This window comes from Phalacrocorax aristotelis, chromosome 10 (assembly GCF_949628215.1).
Source record: "Phalacrocorax aristotelis chromosome 10, bGulAri2.1, whole genome shotgun sequence".
Lineage (NCBI taxonomy): Eukaryota > Metazoa > Chordata > Aves > Suliformes > Phalacrocoracidae > Phalacrocorax > Phalacrocorax aristotelis.
In genome coordinates, this window is record NC_134285.1 from 15,678,610 (window position 1) to 15,699,435 (window position 20,826).

The 20,826-nt window shown below is 37.9% G+C and overlaps 1 protein-coding gene across 3 annotated transcripts in view; it reads right to left on the minus strand.

Annotated features, from left to right (window-relative positions):
• The window catches only part of RBFOX1 (RNA binding fox-1 homolog 1), a 1,436,581-nt gene that overhangs the window by 686,553 nt on the left and 729,202 nt on the right, over positions 1-20,826 (minus strand). Inside the window, exon 1 of one of the 3 annotated variants that reach the window (XM_075105336.1) lies at positions 19,776-19,826. The exons of the other annotated variants lie outside the window; for them this stretch is intronic. Coding sequence (XP_074961437.1) covers positions 19,776-19,820 — 45 coding nt within the window. The 5' untranslated portion in view covers positions 19,821-19,826. Of the gene's footprint in view, positions 1-19,775; positions 19,827-20,826 lie in introns of those variants that run through there. 3 annotated transcript variants of the gene reach the window in all.

Below are 20,826 nucleotides of genomic sequence, written 5' to 3' on the forward strand. Positions count from 1 at the left end.
CCTTTTAAGAGAGCACTTTTGAAAGTGCTTTGAAAACACTGAGCTTTACAACACTCCAAAAGGCGTCTAAGAAACATACAAGTATTGCTGCAGCTACCTGTAGTGGCATGACCAGCAGGTGTTTAATAGTGCACAGTGAAAACAATACATCCAGCTGGAATTGTAGTGAGTCTCCGAGGTAAAAAAAAAAAAAAAACCACCACAAAAAAAAAACCCACCACACTTTTTTTGTTCCCCCTTATTGAGCCCCTTAACACTATACTTGGACAGCTCACTAGAAACAATACCAACACTCATTGGTCCAATATATGAGTGTCCATTTTCCTCGTCAAATTACAGCAAAGAATGACAAAATCCTAGCAGAAGGTGCTCTTACTAGCTGCCTTCCATAACTCAGTAGAAATACATGCAACTCAAAATATCATCCCAGTGACATTTGCATCTCAGTGGAATTTTCAAATAAAAGGAAATATATTAATTTAATGAAACTGTCCAGAATTTTGCTGAACCGTGCCACACCTTTTATTTGAATACCCTAATCAAATTAAGATGAAGTCCGCTTTGCGACGGAATATGAAATAATCACACACCTTGTATCAAAACCAGCTAACAGGATACAAAGTAATAATGGCAGTGTACATATAACTGAAATGACTGATTAAAAAGAATTTATTTTTTCTGTTTTCTGTTATGCAGTGGTTACAATTCAGAAATGCAGTGGCTGCTTAGGTCTGTGTTCAGCCTTACATTACCACCACACTTGGCAATCTGTCAGCTGTCTGTGCTCTCAGATGCCAAGCATCAGGCACAACACGGGTAGAACAACTCTGTCAGACAATTGTCTTTCTGCAGCAATTGCTATTTCTATTACTTATCTGTGGGTTTTGCTTCCTACCTAGCACATTGCAGGCAAGTATGGTGCCTGATTAAGGGTTAAGCTTTAGATAGTTCAATTAGGTCTTATTAATTTTGTAAACTCCATTATTAGTTGAAAAGCACTGTTCCTCAACCAGTCTTGTGATAGCCGTCAGTGCCTACCAAAGCCAAAAGCTTATCCTCACGTGACTTAAGCCAGTCCACAAGGTTACGCTGTACAGAGTTTATGCAATACTTCTTATACTTGGTGCCTACTCCTCAGTATGTGACTGTCAGGTGGGAAAAAGCAGAGGGGGATCTCTGTAGCAATGCAACATTTGCCTCTATTTTCCAAAAGTATTCAGAAGGAGCTAAACTAACCAACTCTGATATTTTGTACACTCCAGAAACCTCTGGATGAGTGTGCTTTGCGTATTCAGTGAAGGGAAAAAAAATAAAAGGCCAGACTCCAAAGGATTTTTCTTTAAATATTAAAAATTATACTGAGGATGAGGAAATTTTTCAAAAAATAACAGCAAGGAAGAGAACTTTCTTGCAATTTTTCCATGTATTTATGACATCTTATTTTTAAATAAGCATTTCAAGGGATATATGAGCAGCTTAGATGAGATACTTTAAAACAGTCCTGGCCTCCAGAATGTGGGACACTTACAATGTAAAATGAATTATACATCACAGGATGTACAGTAGAGAAATTAATTTTCACAGGTTATCTACCTTCCAGCAGCTCCACAGATTTTCATGGCCTGTGCAACACTTGAAAGGTTTGCTACAGCCCACCTTCTCCCTTGTCTCCCTTCTGTGCATTATGCCAGATTATTCTGTTATATAGGTCAAATTCTCATGCAGAAAAGACCCATATCTTTTTGCGATATGTAAGGCCATAGATGTTAACTTTTTAAAGCTGTACCAATCCCATGACAATTATTTTAATTTCATGGAAAAGTCTTTAAATAGATCAGCTTCGTAAATGATTATGAGACACTTTCATATTTAAAAAATCTATTTCCACAGTGTACTAGGACTACTAATACTGATTTTTAGCAAGCATCTGAAATGTGTGCAGAATTTTGTACTGTAGTCAAGCATGCCTATTTTTTAGTATTTGGGAAGCACACACATGAATTTGTACATGCACCAGGTTCCCAGATGTCATCAACCTTTCCTTAGAGAGACTGAATAATAATAACCTACTGACTAATAAGAATAGTGCCTACAAATTACTGATTTTGCAAGTGAGATTTTTAAAAAGTGTTAACATTTTTGTAGTGTGCCCCCAGATTACATGGTCATAGCTTAAGAAAAAATGAGTTTCAGAGACTATAGTTAAAATTGAAGGCTTTGGGGAGAAAACAGAAGACACAATAAAAAGAAGATTCTTCAGAATTATTAACTTTCTAATCCCCCCAATAAAATAATAAGCATTTGTTAATCTAACTGCAAAATTGCTATTACACAACTATGAAAATTACTTAGAAAATTTCTGACCTTGAATCTGAGACATCAGTTTTTCCCATTTGGTTTCCAATTCTGAATTTCCTCATATTTGTATTAGATTTGGTGGTCAACATGGGTCTTATTGTTTCATACAACTTTTAAAAACTGTCTAATTTCAGATTTATTTATTTTAAGGCTCACATGCATTTATATGCTGCCTGATATTTTCTCATTAGGTAAGCTGTGAGCCCTCAACTGTTAAGGTGAAAGTTCTACTGAAAGAAGTATTTCAGAAGGAGGAAAATTTTAAATCCATTATGTATACCGGAAAAATGCTGCCCAGTCATCACTTTTTCAAGAAACATAAAATATACAGATGGTCTGCTTCCTCCTACTTTGTGCATTTCCAGATGCTGGCTATTTTGTGCTCAATTGACAACGTGCTAACAAGCTTTAGCATTCAGACTGAATCTGAAAAGTGATGTCCAGATGCATAAATGCATGTGTTTCTGCTGCAGGCCTTCAGGGATTACAATTTTGCAGAGATTAAGTGTTCGTGAGAGTCATTAAATAATACCCCCCAAAACACAAGAATTAACACTCTGGGGTGGACCAGATACCCATTTATCCTTTCTCTAGGTGGAGCCAAAGGTGTCTGGCTCGGGAAGGGTGTAAGCGCAAAGCAACCAGACAGTGAATGACTCCTACAGCAATGAGTAGCTCAAGCATCTAAGATAGAACTGACATCCTTGAAGGAGTCATAAATGTGGTGATCTTGAGTTCATTTCAAGTTATACGATAATACTAAATTTATCTCAGAAACCCTGCATTTCTCTTATTCAGCAGTGCATTCATTGTATAGGCTTTTTCATTGCTTCAAGTTAAATGTAGGAAACTATTGCCAAATGTACTTGTCATGCAGTTTTATAATGGCCAAGGAACTACTAATACAGACTGGAAAGAAAAAAGTTGAAGTAGTATATTTTCCAGAACACTACATTCTTACTCTGTAATAATTACTGTTTATACCATGTGTAGTGGGGGTTTTGGTTTGGTTTGGTTCATTTGGGTTTTTTTTTATTAAATAGGTAAGAATACAATAATAGTCCCCCAAAACATATCAATACCTCTTGGAGATAAAACTCTGTTTAATAAAAATGAAGAAATAAACTTAAATTGGTATCACTTTGTGAAATTTTAGATATTTGGCTTCAAGATTGTTGCATTAAGCTCTGACTAGCAGCTGAGGGTGTGAGGTGTACATGTCAATGCGCTGAAAGTCCTGAGAAGTTTTGGTTGTGCTAAGCAACCTCAGTTTTATTTGAGACGTTTTAAATATATCGATAAGTACCATATTGCTCAGGATGAACTGATACAGACTACATTGTTATCACTCACAGCACTTGGATCATGTAAAGAAACATCAAAATTAGGAGGGGTGGAAGAGGAGAACTGCGAAATTAACAATGCTGCTTTACCTGTTATGCATTAAAGCCACAATAAGTTTATTAAAACAATTAGTTTCCTGTTCATGATACTAAATTTGGAAAGATAGAGAGAAGATAACAGAATCATAAACAGACACAGATAACCTGAAGACAGAACGGTACAGTAAGTAATTACAACTACAAAATTTAAGATCCAAAACTTCTAGGCATATAGGGGAATATAAATTACGACAGTGCTAAGCAATAAACCCATTTGTCTAGTTGATAGGGAATGAAATTTTAAATAAAAGTGTTACCAGGTCTGCTTAGCCATAACAATGGTCTTTTGTTTGTATTCTTTGTAATTTAGCTCCTTGACAACTTCATTCAACCTTCGGTAGCAAACACAGGTATTGATTATCTCTGAACATCCTAATGACTGGAGGCTGGGACACAAACCATAAAAGTAGAGTTTCTGGTTGCAAGTGAAATTATAGTTTGCCCTACAAGACTGCACAATAAATCAGAGAACAAATCAGCCAACACAGGGCTCTGGGGTCACTGAAGTGATGTTGACACATTACAATAATGAGAACTTGAAACACCTCATGCCCTATTGATTTTTAAGCTGAATCATTGCCACTGCAGGAGATTACAAGACTGTATACTGGAATCATGACCCACATGGGAGAAGCTGATGAAAAATACAAACAACTGCACAAAAATAGTTCTTTACCTGTATTTATTATAACCCAATACCCCTCCCTTGTCCCTCCTCCCCACCCCGCAAGGTCTCAGACTACAATTCAATGAACATTTAACTGCTTAACTATCTCACTTAAAACAACTTTCCCTTTCTATTTTCTTCATCTACATTAATTATGTTGATACATAATGTAGACTTGAAGCAACACTTTAAAACATCTCATCAAAACTGGATAATAGATAAATCAGCCTGCAAGAAATGCTTTTTAATGTTCCACGTAGCTTTCATGTTTCACTCAATAACAAATTATTCTATGATATAAAAATAATTCCAATAGTCACCAACTTATTTTCTACATTCAATAGAGAATACAATATGTAAACGTCAAAAGCCTTTGCAACAGCTAAAGAAAAAAACCTGCTCCTCTTTTTCTTCTTTTACTTCCACTTGACAGCACTGAGAACCAATAAGCTGTTAGAGAGGTGACCAGTGACACAAGATGATTACACTCCTGTTGTGACAAAAAGAGCAGTTATAATTTGCACTGCAGCGAATTACTTTAGGAACACATCATTTTGCTTAAGGGGAGAAAATGATACCTCTATTATCACTACCAGCCAAGAGATCTCACGCTATGCCGTAGAGGTGCAAGTAAAGTGAGAAACTATTTCACTGGTGCACCAACAGTAAATAAACTTTGAAATTTTATGTCATCCTTAGCAATAAGTACTTTATAAGTACTACAGTCGCGTTCTTAATAAAGCATAATTGTTGGTCAACTTTCAAGACAGAAGAAAGAAAGGGCTAACTTGGAGTAAGTAAAACGGTAACTGTGAAGAACTAGGTAACCTATGGCAAATAGAAGAAACTTTTACCTTTCAACACACTTACCAGTGAAAGGGATTAGAATTTAGTTACATATATACATCCTAAGGATTAGCTCCTGTTAGGCTCCTCAGAGATATGTTTTTAATCAGTAGCTGTGCACTTGGCATTTATTCCTTTAGGGAGGGGGGAAGTTTTTCAAATTATTTCTCTTCTTCCATCCCAAATTCAGGGCCATCAGCAAGACTCCAACAGAATGACGACAGGAGGACAATGCATCACAATTTATGTTAGAGGCCCAGTCTTACGAGTTCCTCACAATTTTTAAGGTGCTGATCCTGAACCCACCTCTCTGAGATACAGGCGTGATTCATAACCTTACTTACAATGTAAAATTGAGACAAAAGGGAAGGAGCATCAGCAGTCATGTTTTTAAAGGAATACAGGTTTTTGTGCTGTGATCTGGGCATAAGACAGATGTGTTAGGTAGGATACAGTTTGGAATACACATATCCCTCCCAATCTCTATGCCACCACCAAAGCACCTACGGTTATTTGTTTATTCCTTCCCTCTTCCCTTTTCCCACCAGAGTAGCTTAACGTACCTCAATTTTTCTTTCTGTCTATACCCAAACTGCTGCTACTTTATCTCATACCTAAGCCTGGTAAGTACACTTAAACTAGTTGATCCTCTCCCTGATCTTCCCTGAGAGGCACACTCAAACAAATTAGTACATATCAACTGTGCTAAGTGCCCCAAAACAACCACTCTAATCATTATTAATGGGGGAAAAGCACTTCACAGTAGTATCTCCTGTCGAATAGTTGGGGGCCTACTAGCAATTTTAATTACCAACAGGCAACACAATAACTGCAGTATATGACAAGCTGCCATAAAACCAGCCTTTTCTACGAAGAAAATTTAATCTCTCTCCCCTAAAGATTTAATAAATTTTTGACAGTTGGGAAATATTATTAATAGAAAATCAAATAAAGATGATGCTCAGTGTTAGACCGAAAGAACAAACAGCAATAAGTAAAACAACAAACATTACTGTCTGGAAGATAAGTGGCAGGTCTTCGTAACATTTTGAAAGAGACAGTGCACATTACACATGGACAGGAGAAACCCCACATTAATTACCACTTTGCCTCTTGGTCCTGCTCACAACCTGTTAACAGCAGATGTGATAGCAACGTGCCCCAGGATGCGGATCTGCTTTGGGCCAACCCTTGCTCTAAGGGCACTATGAACTTCCACATGAAAGAGAAGCAAACCCGATCCAGATTATTGCTACAGTCTGTTAGGACTGTGCATGTTTCTCATTTCTTACTGATTGTTTTACTTTCTGAGAACCACTTTACTTAGATGAAACATTATATTCAGCATTCTCCTTGTGGTTCTGTAACTTCTACAGAAACCAGTATCAGTAAATGTAACAGATCCTTAACTTTGTTTTGCTAATACCAATCTTAATTAATGGCATGGTAGTATTAATTAGACAATAATTTTCACAATCATTTGATGCTGGGCCACACTGGAATATAATCCTATCACCATTTACCATTTTTCATCAAAATAAAAGTCAATTAATTTGAGGGGATAGTCTATTGAGCAAGAAAAGCCAACTAATTAATAAAAAAATAAAAAAGCTTTAAAATTTTATCATGTAGATAGCACATAAATATTTGGACATTTAAAATTCCTTTAGATGCATTATTTACATTCATATTTTGGAAGCAACAAAATGGGAAAGGGACTGTATTTCAATGAAGAAACTATGTTAGCACAAAAAATACTGCCATTTTTTCTGTTGTTAACAGTAAGGGAAAGTCTCAGCAGCATCACAAATACTTTGTAAATCTTATTTACAACAGGTCAGAGCCTCTTGGCAGAGTAAAACAATTAATGGTATGTGATTTCCTACTAGGAAATTTTCCTATAATTTGCAAAAAGACACATCAGTTTCAGTTACACAGAGGCTAGTCAGTCTGTAAAAGTAAGAGGGTCCAAGAGAATATCAGTGGTAATGACAGAAGATTAAACTGGTTAAAAGACCCCAAAATCTCATATGAAAATATAGGAACAACAAAAAGGCTGCTTATTTTTTAAAGGAATTAAAAAGGAGAGTCAAAAAAAATTTCAAAAGAAGGGACAGAGAACTAGAAAGTTCAGTTCTCAGAAAAAAAGGACAGAGAAATGTGCAATGAAAATTAACAGAAAAGCAGGAGGACATCTCCCCTCCCACCAAACCAACCTGTTAGGATTTTTCTAAACAAAACAGGTACACATAACGGTGAGATTCATTGTCAGAGTGTGTTGCCAAAGCTGAACGCTCAAGGAAATTTAAGGAGCGTTCAAAGGAGAACTAAATCTTTATACCCTGATGTCTAAAACCCGTTGCCTTAAGGATCAAACTCATCCCTTCAACATTAAACATCAAGATAAACCTTTATAAGGACTAATAGCAGATTTGCTTCTGGGGCAGTTCCATACACTTTCATCTGAGGCATCTGATACACAGTATCCTGCTCTGCCAAAGCTAAAACAGACGTTGAATTAGCTCAAGTCTGAACAAGGAGTTGTACTTCTCTCTACCTGGTTCTTTGTCTTCATTTAGAGAGTAACACTGAAGGTCTTGGAAATGGTTACTTTCATAATGTGATTTGACTGTCTTGATAAAATGGCGGGTTTTTTAACTATTCACTTCTCAGCATTGAAGCAGAGATGGGATTAGCCACAAGATGTCACTGCTGTTAAGTACAAATCTGAAAACTTGCATATTTCTCGGAAGTCAAATAAAAGTGCAGACATTGTTACTCGCGCATTTTGCTTGCTCCTTTAAGGATATCATGAGACAACTTAATATAGCTGAAAGATGCCACAGTGAAATACATTCAGAACTTCCAGACTATCTGACTAAAAATGAAACGTTATGAACATTACCACTAAGGCAGATTGACAACACTGTCAATACTAGAATATCTCAGGGTGATGTTGCAGTATAAATGTGTATTCCCACCTCTTCATTCCACTGGCTTAAGTTTTTGAGGGCTGATGAAAATTAATCCCCACTATGTTTATAAATCTCATTAAGAGATTTTTAGAGTAAAACCTAAAACTCTCATCAAAAAATAATCAGGTATGCCCTTTGCCACATCAGTGTGGAATGCTGCCAATTCAAATTGGGTAACTGGCCCACCAAGCTGTGTCCTGCTTAGAGACCAGGATTTTCACCTGAACGGGGGAGGGAATTATACCTTAACCTGTTCCACAACCCTTCAGCACACATCTTTTTTGGACCTATCATTTTAAAACATAAAATACACTTCCTAGAAAATTCAGTGTTGCTAAGGCACAATCTAATTCAATCGTTTCTCCCAGTCACCCAAACCTGTAGAGAGAATGGAGACCTGAAGATAACAGAATAACTGTAAAATATACCCTTTATACCTTATAACTAAAAATCCAACTGTATAGATTCTTTAGAACTAGATTTTTCTTGTTGCGATACCATTGACAAAAGATTCAAAGTAACTTTTCTTGAACACTTGCTTCCTTTTTGATGTCTCAGTACCATATTTTTCCCCTATAATCTCTTTGTATGTCTTACTAGCCCACACTGTGTCCCATATTTGGGGTATGGCAGGTTAAAAGTCACACTATATCAACCTGTAACTTCAAACACTATAATGTGATTCATTCTTTTCTGCAGTCATGAACAAAATCTGTCCCAAATGGGGGATGGGAAGAAGGTACTAGTAAAGTTCAGCTCCTGTGATTTTCTGAAGCTGTTTAATTTGCACTGAAAAGTCCATATGTATGAAACACTGCATAAGGTATAACATATACTAACATCTCCAGACATAAGCTTAAAACTGTAAGAAAAGAGATCAGAAACATGACAAACTCAAAAGGTGGATGTAAACAGTATTTTACTCATATTCCTGTCTCCCTCATCACCTGTATTGACAGACTTTTATTATTTAACACTTCTACACAAGAAGAAAGTAGAAAAGAAATCATGACTGTAAATAGTGAAGATGATTGCCATGTTTTTTCGAATCCCTTGCCCATTTGTCACAAGACACTGCTGTGTATCTTGTGTCTTTCTTGTTAACATTTCATGGAGCACTTCCATAAACATACGTTTGTTCTTGTTCTCAACACTTTGTTCTGTCACTGCAACAGATGGCTTTACACTGAAGCATATGAAAATATTAAATTCTTCATAAACCCATTGAAGTTTGAAATGCCTGCAAGTACTAAGTATCTTGGCAGCTATTTCTTGAATACAAATATTACAGAATGATATTTAGTGTTTCCGTATCAGTTTCCTATTTGCTACAGTCTATTCTAAAACTACAGTTTTCTTTGAACTTAATTAATAGTAGCATTGTTTCATTCAAAGTGATGTCATTTCTAAGCTGAATGGTATGTTTTGTTATTTGTCTGTCCAGAGCAAGGTAAAAGCTAATTAGAAAAATTAAGGGTAGACACAACAGTGGCTTGTGTCATACCACAAAGGAGTCTGGATCCTTCTCACAACGCTTACGCTGAATCAAGCGACTTCAATTTCAATTTGTAAAGTAAAATTCCTGTGACAAGAACCAATCATGTGCATTGACTGGGCAGAAACATGTCCTTTTCATTTCTCTTGTTTCCTCATCCAAAGCTTTCTTTGACAGAGGCTGTTGATTCCTGTAGAAAACATGTAGAATACTACATAGAAAATAACACAACAGAGCATCTCTGGCCCCAAGGCACTCTTACACTTAAGTAGTAAAAATAAGTCTCAAGTGCTCTAATATGTTCTTTGTAATCAGCTTTTTATTCATAAACCTTAATGTTATATCATTAATAGAAGATGGGAAAGTCTCTGCAGTTGTCACAATAAAAAATTACTTTCTATAAATAAAGCAAAAATATATTCAAAATAGCTTAGTTCAGAATATATGTTTATACTTTAAATTCTAAAGTCAATACTAAAGGAATAAGGGAAGACCTCGTATGTAATATAAAGGTTATACGAGTTTCTATAGAACCAATTCTTTAAATGCATCTGATTCTAAGTGTATTTTACCTGCCTTGACCCTTACTGAGAAGGTTATTCAGTGCTTCCATAAATATAGACCAAGAATCAAGAATTCTTCCAGAACTAAGTGGTAAACTACATAAAAGATTCCCTAGCAATTGCACTGTTCTAAGATGAAACACTGGAGAGGGGAGCTGAAAGCAGGGATTGGAGAGTTGCACACCTCTTAGTGCACTGTACCTAAAAAAAAAAAGGTCCAAAGGAAGATCCAAGATTTTATCAGAAACTTTGCAGAAATCCAGTATTTTCCAAACTCTCTTTCTTGAGAAAATGTTTACAATATTGATTTAGTGCCTTACCTCACAGAAGTGTAAAAATATCAAGAGGTCAGACTCGGATCAAATTCAGAACTTTGTGAACAAAAAAATCTTGGTAGAGACATAAGAGTGGTGCACCTGTTGAATGGGAAATAAACTGGGATTTGAGAAAGATTTTCTATTTTAGTGAAAGGAATACACAGAAATGAGAACAAGTTTTGCTGGTTATAAATGAATTCTATAGTACGTCTTCACATACAAAGGCGTACAGCTGCATTTCTCTGACATTTCCTTTCCAAACCTTTCCTAAAATCTTCCAGTTGATAGAAATACCATAATCTTCCTAACTCATCTAATTAAATATTAAATACTCTTACTACCAGGAAACCTTTTTAATGCCTGATCTAAGTCTTCCTTTGTATAATTTAAGCCCACAGCTTCACATCCTACTGACTACAGACATGGAGAAGAACACCTCAGTGCTGTTACCTCCAATTGCAGGTTAGAATTTGTTCCTTGAAGCAAAAACGCAATCTACTGTCTGCAATGTTGAAAGATCAGATTAAGCATTTGTTAATAACTCAAGTTATACCCAAGTATTCTGGCAGTTCTACATCATGCAGGAAAACAAAAATGAAATCTCTCAGGAAAAAAAAAGGATAGTTCCTTTTAAAATGACAAAATGAAACATGTCAAAGTTGTAATGATCTCTCTGTCTTCTTTTCTTCCATGTTTCCAGTTTTCTTAAAATATTGATAACATTTCTTAATTTGTTAAAATAACTAAAAAGGCTTTTTAGTTACCTAACCCTTCTCTCCACCCCCAGTGAAGTAACTGCCTGAAAGAAATTGCTTGGGTTCAGTTGGAATTTCACAATCTTTATGCTTCACAGATATAAAGATTTGGGGAATAAACATATGCATCCTGCATGCCATTTTTAAAGATAATTCCCCATAAGAATCTCAGCTTCTTCATCCATCTTTGTCTTCTGTTATCTTAATGGGCACAATACCCTTGGCTCCTCTGTAGTGCCAAAACTTGAAGAAAATAAGAACAGCCTTATCCACCTCCCTTCTATGAATGTACGAGATAGTGTACCCGAGTCATGGCTTCACAGTGTGCGAGTAGTTGAAATTTGCATCCTCTGCTTTTCTTGTTCTACTGCATAGCCAAAGTCAAGCTATACACTAGCCAATGACTCAGACACAATTATTTTATAATATTAGTCATTTAGCTGTTCATTACCTAACTCATTTCCTAGAGTTAACTACAAATTTCTGGAATAAGTTTGCATCATTTTCCGTAAGTACATATCTTCCAAAATTGTAGAAGCATTTTCCATTTTATCACTGTTGTGCTTGTTCTGAGTCGCTGAAATAACCCATTGCTTGCCAGGTCCACCCAGCTGATAACATAGGGTCATGGGATAATACAGGCTGGAGGGAGGTTATCCAAGAACAGTCCTTCAGATCTTCTTGGATAAACCACCTCTTACTGCAGAGGTGTAAAACTGTTCAAGTAGAATATGACACCAGCATCATCTCACAGCCTTTCTTCCAAAAGACTCGTCTTCTAAATCCTTGTCTTGCATTTCTTCTCTCCCCACATTTGCCCTGAGAGGTTATATTGACAGGATAAATGTACCTAGTAATAAGTATTCTGAGAAATTATGTGAACCGAGACCAGGCACAGCTAATCAGCTCTTGAATGTATCAGCAAAAGTGTTTAATTTTTATCTTTTTATGAGACGGATGCTGACACACACACATATATCTACATATACACATTTCTATAAATTTAGCATAATAGGTTCTGAATAAAACTTTCTAGTGGCTTCAGCAAAATAATAAACCTCATAACCTCTACCTCATAAAGAAGTCCAATAGGCAGCTTACAGACCTCAAGTCAGCTGTGAGAAGCAGAGTCTCAAATGTCTAACAATGCCCTACAATAATCATTATATAATACTAATTATATTGTAAACCATGGCCAATATTTGGCTCCCAATCATCAGTTCAACTATTTGAATTCAATGTTTTCCTATAAATGCAAAATGTTCAGAAAAGCATACCTTAGATTAAAATCAAAACCTCCCAAACTAGATAATAATAACTAGAAAGGGTGGAACCGAAATACAGAAATTAGAATGTATTTTAATACAGCTCATAAGCCTGAGGTCAGAATCAGAAACTCTGTCATAAAAGACTGCTACAGGGAGAAGGGGAACCTTCTTTTCTTCAGGGTCCACTGAAAATATGAAACTTTAAGGTGATCTGCAGCATGTGAGATTTTCATTTGTCTAGCAAAAAACACTTTTCAAGACTGTAAAGATAGTTAAGTGCTGGAACAGGTAGTCTAAGGAGTTAACAGAATTTCCCTTATTGACAATTTTTAAAGATTAACTGGGTGTCTATCACAAATGACACTTGCAAAGATGATCCTTTCAGGGAGTAGGGCAGGACCCGATGACATGGAAGACTGGCCCTCTCCATCACTATTTTTCCACCACCACCAAATACCTCATTTTAACATCAGGATGGAATTCTGTTCAGTATTTGCTCATCTATGCATAGGTGAAAATGAAGCAAAGCAGAATTACCGCACTGCCTGCCCTTTTCAGAACGCCTTGCCCCAGGTCTGAATCATAATAATAAATTAGAAGAAACACTAACACACAAACATACTACTACTATTAATTAGGAGAAATATGAACATACAAGCAGGCTTAAGCTCCAGTCTATTTTTCATTGTTCAGCAGTTAACAGCTGCTACAGGAAGAGTGTGTGAGAATGTAACAGCCATATAACGTGGTTGGTGTTTATTATTTGCAGTTACTCATTTAAGAAGATTGCCTCTTCTTAGTTATGCCATGACTTATGTCCTCCTATAGAACAGGTAAGGATTGCATAGGAGCTCAGTCCACTGTACCTACTGCCTCTCCAAAAGATGATCAGCACACTCTTGGTAAAGTTTCATTTCACTGACAATTCATAGACTGTAAGATGTCTCAAGACTGAGCTCTTCTCTGACCCCAGTTTTCTAGCTCTAAAGACCATCCTCAAGTCACAGTATTGAGAAGGGGTGCAATCAGTGAACCACAGCTTCCACAGAGTTGCTAAAATGCTCTGTTATTAAGAGCCTAAAATCTGGGCAAACAGAAGGTCTGCTAAGCTTTTACATGGCTGTCCTGAATTTACCTATTCTCATAATTATAGATACTTGTTGGAGAGATGGAGACATCTTGGAAATACAATTTAAAGTAAAGAAAACGCATTAAAATACCTTATGCCATTCTTAACATCTTCCTTTTGTAAATATTGCTTCCTGTTGTGGCTCAAAGAACAAACTAGCATGAAGGAAAAAGCTCATACTTTTAAATATGATAGTCGACATGGAATTACGTTGATTCCCATGACTTCTCTTGGTAGAAAGTTCAGTCTGCCATGGCTGGATTTTCGCCTCTGCTGACACTGGGAAAGCCTCTCAACTGGAATGAAGTGCCACTTTAAATGAGATCTGGTTCTTAGATGATTTTGCTCCCTGGCAAAGACAGCGGTATCCTGCTTTTCCTGGTAACTGTCAAGATTAGTGCAGGACTACAGCCTCATAAGGTGCTGGTTTAACTGGTGAAGTGGAAAAATGGGACAACATGCCACTGCTCATGATACAGACCTGATTAACAAATACATGTTTTAAAAATATCAAAATTCTTCCAATGAAAACATTAGATTATATTCCTTTAAAATCTAGTTCTGCAAAATATTCTAACAAAAAATATGCTCTGAGGTTCCTCTATATCACAACCAAATATCAAACTTCCCCTGCATACACAGCTGACAGCAGATATATTCTTCTGGAAAATGAATCTCTTCCTGTTACACACACCACTTGTTGATATCATACGTTAAAAGGCTGGATCACGAAAAATCAAAGGCCAGAGCTGAACTGCAGTCCCCAGGATTACAGTATCACTGGGCACATTGTGTTAGAAGGGTAGAGTAATTTTAAAGCGGTGAACACGTGATGCTACGTGAAAACATACAAGTCACGCAAAACAGTGCGAAAGGACAGCGCCATTAGGGCTTGATCTAAATGTCATGTTATTGAAAGACTTGCTCCAGTGTGACAGTAGTTGTTCAATAATACCGAGCCTCATCCTAAATGACATTATTCACTTTAATGATGCTATTTTTGTTAAAGCCTCATGTAATCATGCAAGTTCTCAGCAGCAGACAAATAACCCTCCAAATAAGCAGCAGTGATGTGCCACATATGCCTATCACTTCACTTTGCTGTAATACATTTGTACAGTTGAAGTAGAGAGCCATTAGTTTCAGGCTAATTAGTAGTTAGAAACAAGTCTGCCTATAAGCTACAATTTGCTTACCTGAAAAAAGCATCAAGCCTCATTCCTGGATTACTATCCTTCATGTAATCAGAAAGTTCAACTTCAACAAGGAAAACCCTGAAGTTAAAAAACCATAAGCAACTGTCCAGAAAGCACCACAGCACACGCAGACAGAACAATTTCCATTTGCAAAGGGTGGGAGGTTGTTGTTCGCATTTTACATCACACTCCAAGATACAAGCGGTGAACTGATAATCTTTGCTAAAGCCCTATTCAAGTTCAGGTTGGTCCATTAGTCATCAGTACCGAGACTTACATCTGGTTGCATCCCTCCCCTTTTCTAGCCAGTTAAATGTGCAAAAATTACTTGATAGGAAACCTGCTTAAAATTACTGAAAATCAAATACATAAAAAGAAAAGTACAAAAAAATGGGTCCTCTGGTCTTCCACATGAACATTTTCGTTGCGTTTCTAATCACCTTTAGGAAAACCTTATTTTTAATATGTATTAGTATAATAATTAAAACAGAATCTTTTGTAATTCCTAAATAGTCAGTCTGATTTTAATTATTTCTACCAAAATGAATGTAAATAAACGAGTATCTGCTGGACTCCACGTGTACTAAACTGAAGACATTATTAGTGTTTGGTTCTCCTGAGAATAAAAATATTTAAATAAAAATTGAAGGTGTAAACACAAAGCAAGAGGATTTTCAAGAGTTTCTGTGCTTTAGAGGTGTACTTTTTTTGTGAACACCTGACAGAAAATAACATACTGAAGTTTTTATGTATTCAAAAAAAATACTAGAAGCATATTAAGTCAAGGCAGTAAAACTGGTCTTTTTGTCATGTTTAATTGCTTGAATTCATAACCTAGTTTTGCTGAATGTGGATGTTACTGCTGACTCAAGCAGTTTCTCCATTTTAGTACTTAAAAAAAGTTTGTGTGTGTCTCTGCGTGTGTGAAAGGCAACTAAAAACCTCTGTGATTCTCCAGTGTTTTTTTAAATATTCCTGACCATCAGCAAAATATCACTCTCCAGAAGCCTTATTGCTGTGCATGAAATCTGTAATTAACTGTAGAACAAAAATAGTCTCTGATTGCAACCTGGTGGAAGAAGCCATACTGTGCTTTATTTTCAGTGACAATGAAGGGAAATCACAGCCCAGGCAATTTAACATGGTTAACTGAAATCAAATGCAGAACAGGCACGATGAAGACAAATACAAAGCAGAAATGCTTACATTCTATTCCAATCCCCCAAAGCAAACACATTCTCACACTGTCCACACCGAAGTTCAAATAAAATAAAAGTAGTGAGTGTACAATAACACTGAAGACAGGAATTTTGCTACATTCCTTACCATCTCCATTTGATACCTTCAAAATAAAAAAGAAAAAAAAAAAAAGGAAAATACTTCTTCCTACAGGTACAGAATTCCACTGCTGACAAGAGATCTCAGACTATAAAATTAAACTTTATTCACAGACAAATTTAGAAAGAAAGGATACCAGAAATAAGTCTATCCCTTACACATTTATTTCTTTTAGCTAACCTAAGTGTCCGGTATCTCGCCCAAATGCAATCCCACAGCATTTGAATTTTAGAGAAAACATATTTACGATGCACCTTTTTAAAAGAGAAGCCTGCACTTTTCTTCCATCCGGTGACTATGTACTTATGGTTTGTCTGGTGTCCAAAAAGGCGTACCTGTGAAAATCGATCACCTACGTGTCAGTGTATTCTACTGAACTTGTTATTTCCTGACAACTCTGTTTCTGAGAACTATTCCTTTGTAACATATTCCAAACCAAAATTAAAGACAGATAACTTTCTAAACTGATTTTTACATGGATTGAAAATATTACATTTATGGCAGAATAATAGTTGTGAAAAGTAAACTTTATTCCTACATAAAGTTAATATATTTCAAAAGTTATGCTTAGTTCCTAGTTGTTGTAAATTATATCCCAGTCTTAAAATACATATGGAAAAGCCCAAAACACTGAAAAATCATCTCAAGTAATCAAGGCCTTCTGTAGTCTCTGTTGCCATCTCTAAATTCTAAAAATATGCTATCTTGTGACATAATCATTGTAAGAAAAACTCCAAAATCCATATCACTGAAGGCGACTAAAAGCTTTACTTTAGTAGGCTTGAGCTATCTTTAAAAACTCCTTCTTAGCATGCTATTTACTTAAATTAAAACACGAAGTAAAATTTAGACAAGATATTTTCTATGGTTAAAATTGCCTACACGTTTTTTCCCGCTTTACTTTTCATAGTATTCTTTTCACAATTACTGCCACAATAACATAAAAGCAAGAACTAATCATATTTATTTCCCTTTTCCTTTGCAGTTTGATGTTTCTTTTGCCATTTCTAACACATTTGGCTTTACAAAATTTATTAACATTTAATAGTAATATTTTTCATGACAAAGGAAAAAGTACAAACTTCCAATATTATACTTAATGACATTTTTCTAGACTTTTTACAGCATCTAGAATACCACAAGGCTTATCACTGAATAAATCAATTTGTTACTTGTTCCTGGAAAAGTTGTGTGTTTTACGACCAAAACTAAGACCCACTGTGAAAATAAAAAGAAAAAATTTGAACAATTCCGTGAAAAAGATAATACTGAAGTAACCGGTTTGAAGTTAGAAGGACTGAACATAACACCTTGCTAGATAATAATATTAATAATAAAGTTGTTTCATCCATCTATTGTGATGTTGTTCTGATTTCAAATATGTATTTATGTCACAATAGGTAAAAGCATTAAGGTCAATCTTTCTAAGACGATGCTTGGAAAGGGGTATAATTAATTCTACTTACACTTGCTGAGGTACCAGTGTATTGGATTCTGAGATGGTACTAACTAAATATAACTTCTTGCCCACGTATTAAAGGAAAGGCAATGGGAATGTGAGATATTGTATGTTTACAACATCTAAAATAGAAAGAAATTTGGTACTGCTTTACGAAGAAAAACTCTGAAACAGACAATCAAACCCCTAATAGATACATGGGTTTAAAGGAAGTAAACCTGCTGACTGACAGAGACACCGCATGTGCGCTCACAGAGAAGCACCTATAAATGATCAAAACCAGAAGTCCCACTCGTTTCCATGAAATGATTCAAATATGAAACAGTGATAACATATTCTACTACTGCTCTTCCTGCAGACAAGGGAACGCTGTTTACTTAATAGCAGTTTTGCTCACTTTTCAGAAGTCAGCCTCATTTGCACGTTCAAAACCCAGATCAACGTGCATACAAAACGCGTAAGAAAACAGCTATAATTTATGAAGACAATATCAGACATTCAAACATTACACATGTCTATTGCTTCATTTTAGAAATACATACGAAACCAACATACTGTACCTAAGCCAAATTTTTAAAGTATTTCATACACAAAAATAATTGCAAACTTTCTGTTAAATACGTATAGAAAACCTAATCACATCTGTATCAAGACCAAATTCCTTATCACTACAGAACTAACAAATACAAAGACTGTTTTGGATCTTACTAAATTCCTGAATGTCTACGTAAATAAAATACCTGAGGTGGAATTTAATGTACACTCCTGAAAGCAATGTGAATTTATGGAGCCTGAGCTGCAAACCAAACCCAGGCTGTCTGAAACGCACAGAGCCCAGCATCCCACTGCTACCCTGTGCCACAGTCTCCTACGTGTGACAGCAAGTCTTGTAAAAAACACAGTACTCCTATGAGAGGACGGAAGAGGCTCCTTTCTCAAAAGCCAGAAAAACCCACTTTCCCTGCTCCTCTCAACATTTTTTCCACGCTTCAAAGTGAGCGCTTTTTTTTAAAGAAAGAAAATTGCTAAAGTAATTCAAGATATTTCAATTACTCTGCATGTATATCTGGCTGGCAACTGATATGCATTTTTAAATCCCAGTCTTTTACGCTCTATTTCTGCTTCTTAAAATCTATATACATATTAATGGACTGTTAGCCAAATTTATGTTTAAACTGTATTTATTAAAAACACGTTGTTGTGGTTTTGTCCCGCATATTTTAACAGTAATAAAACTTTAAAATCCTCATACAAATTGTGTTTCCTAACAGCGGGATATGATGCTGTTAACATACAGGACCCCTAAAGTTAATAAGCGGCCAGTTTGGTCAGGAATCCAGTAAACTGCCTACTAAAAGGCAGTAATTCATCTGACAAAACCACTTCTGATGAGATTCCTGCCATATTTCATATAAATGCTAATATATATCCCTTCAAAAGTTAAACAGCTCTCTAAAGACGAAGTTCACATAAACTTCAGCCAGTCACAGAGGAAGGACAAATAACCCCACCACATCTGATTTGCCGCAGGCACCACGTACGTTCGGCTGTCGGCTCACGCCGGCACACCCATGCCACGCACACGCACACGCACGGATGAAGACAAGGCGAGCTCGGAGCGCAGCCCCGCAGCCAGCCCTGCGCGTTCACCTGCGACACGCCGCTGTTCGTGACGAGCCGGCAGCACGCCCCGCCGCCGCGCCGGGGGCGCGTGCCACCGCCGGCTCCCCGCGCGCGGATCCCGCCGCGAGCACTCGGCCGGGAGCCCCGCGCGCACACTAACCTCGCCGCATCCCCGCTGGGAGCCGCTGGCGGCTGTGCTACAGCACCAACCGCGTCAACTTACCCCCGGCCCCCTCCCCGCCCTCGCGTCCCAGCCAGGGGCTCGGGGTCCCTCTCCCGCGGTGCCACACGCTGGCTCCCCCCGCACCGTCGCTTAAATTCCTCCAAGCCTGCTTCCGCCTTACCTGAAGGGCATCTCCCACGCCTGCAATTAGCTGCCAGGATTTCATCGTCGGCTGCGGAGCGCGCCCCGCTCCCGCGGCGGGCGGAGCCGGGCGGAGCCGGGCGGAGCGGCGGGGAGCAGCACCACGCGGCCCGCGGCGCCCGCCGAGCCGCCCGCCCGCTCCTCGGCCGGGGCGCGCACACCTGCGGCTGCCGCCCGCGGGCAGCACCCGCCGCCCGCACACACACACCCCCCCCCCGCACCCCGCGCACCCCCGCGCCGGCGGCACAAAGGCTGCGCACGGGGCGGCGGCGCCGGGCGAACCGGCCGGGCTTCAAGGTCGGCTCTGCCGGCGGTGCTTCGCGCCCCCCGCGCCCCCTCCCCTCCAGCGCCGGCCCCGCACGGCCCGCGCCCGGGCCGCCCCGCCGGTTCCCGCCGCTCCACGTGTCCCCTCCTCGTTCCTTCAGGCATTAAATATGGACCACATGACAGAGTAGGGCACCTTGCACAGTCCTCCGAGTCCACACTTGACAAGCAATTTTAACTCTGTCTGAAGGCAGAATGTAAGCGCTGCCAATTACTTACGCTGCACCTACATTATTCACAACGTCTGCGGGACAGTATTTACGACTTTCAATATGCTGCGCTCTATATACTGCTACGAGACGTTAAAGCCCTTCTGTATCTTTTTTTCCCCCCTCGCTGTATCCCTGGTAGGCTTTGCAGCGTATGCATTCAGTGAAGTCATTTTGTTTTATTTGTAGATAAGAGCAGTTCCACGGTAGCTTAGCTGAAAACCACAGCCTTGCGGGAAAGGAAGGTGGGCAAGGGGAGAACAGATCACATTCAGTCGTCCGTTTATGGAATGTCTTAATGCATGTATTAAATATTAGATACTTACTAAAATATTAGATGTCGTGCTGAAGTTTGTAGCGCTTCACTATTTTGATTGATCCCATGTAAACAAAATGGTTAATGTTTTGTTATATAAAATATTTAACAAAAACATTTAACCGAAATACATAACCAAAATGGTTAACATCTTGATTAAATAATGATTACTTTCTTGTGGA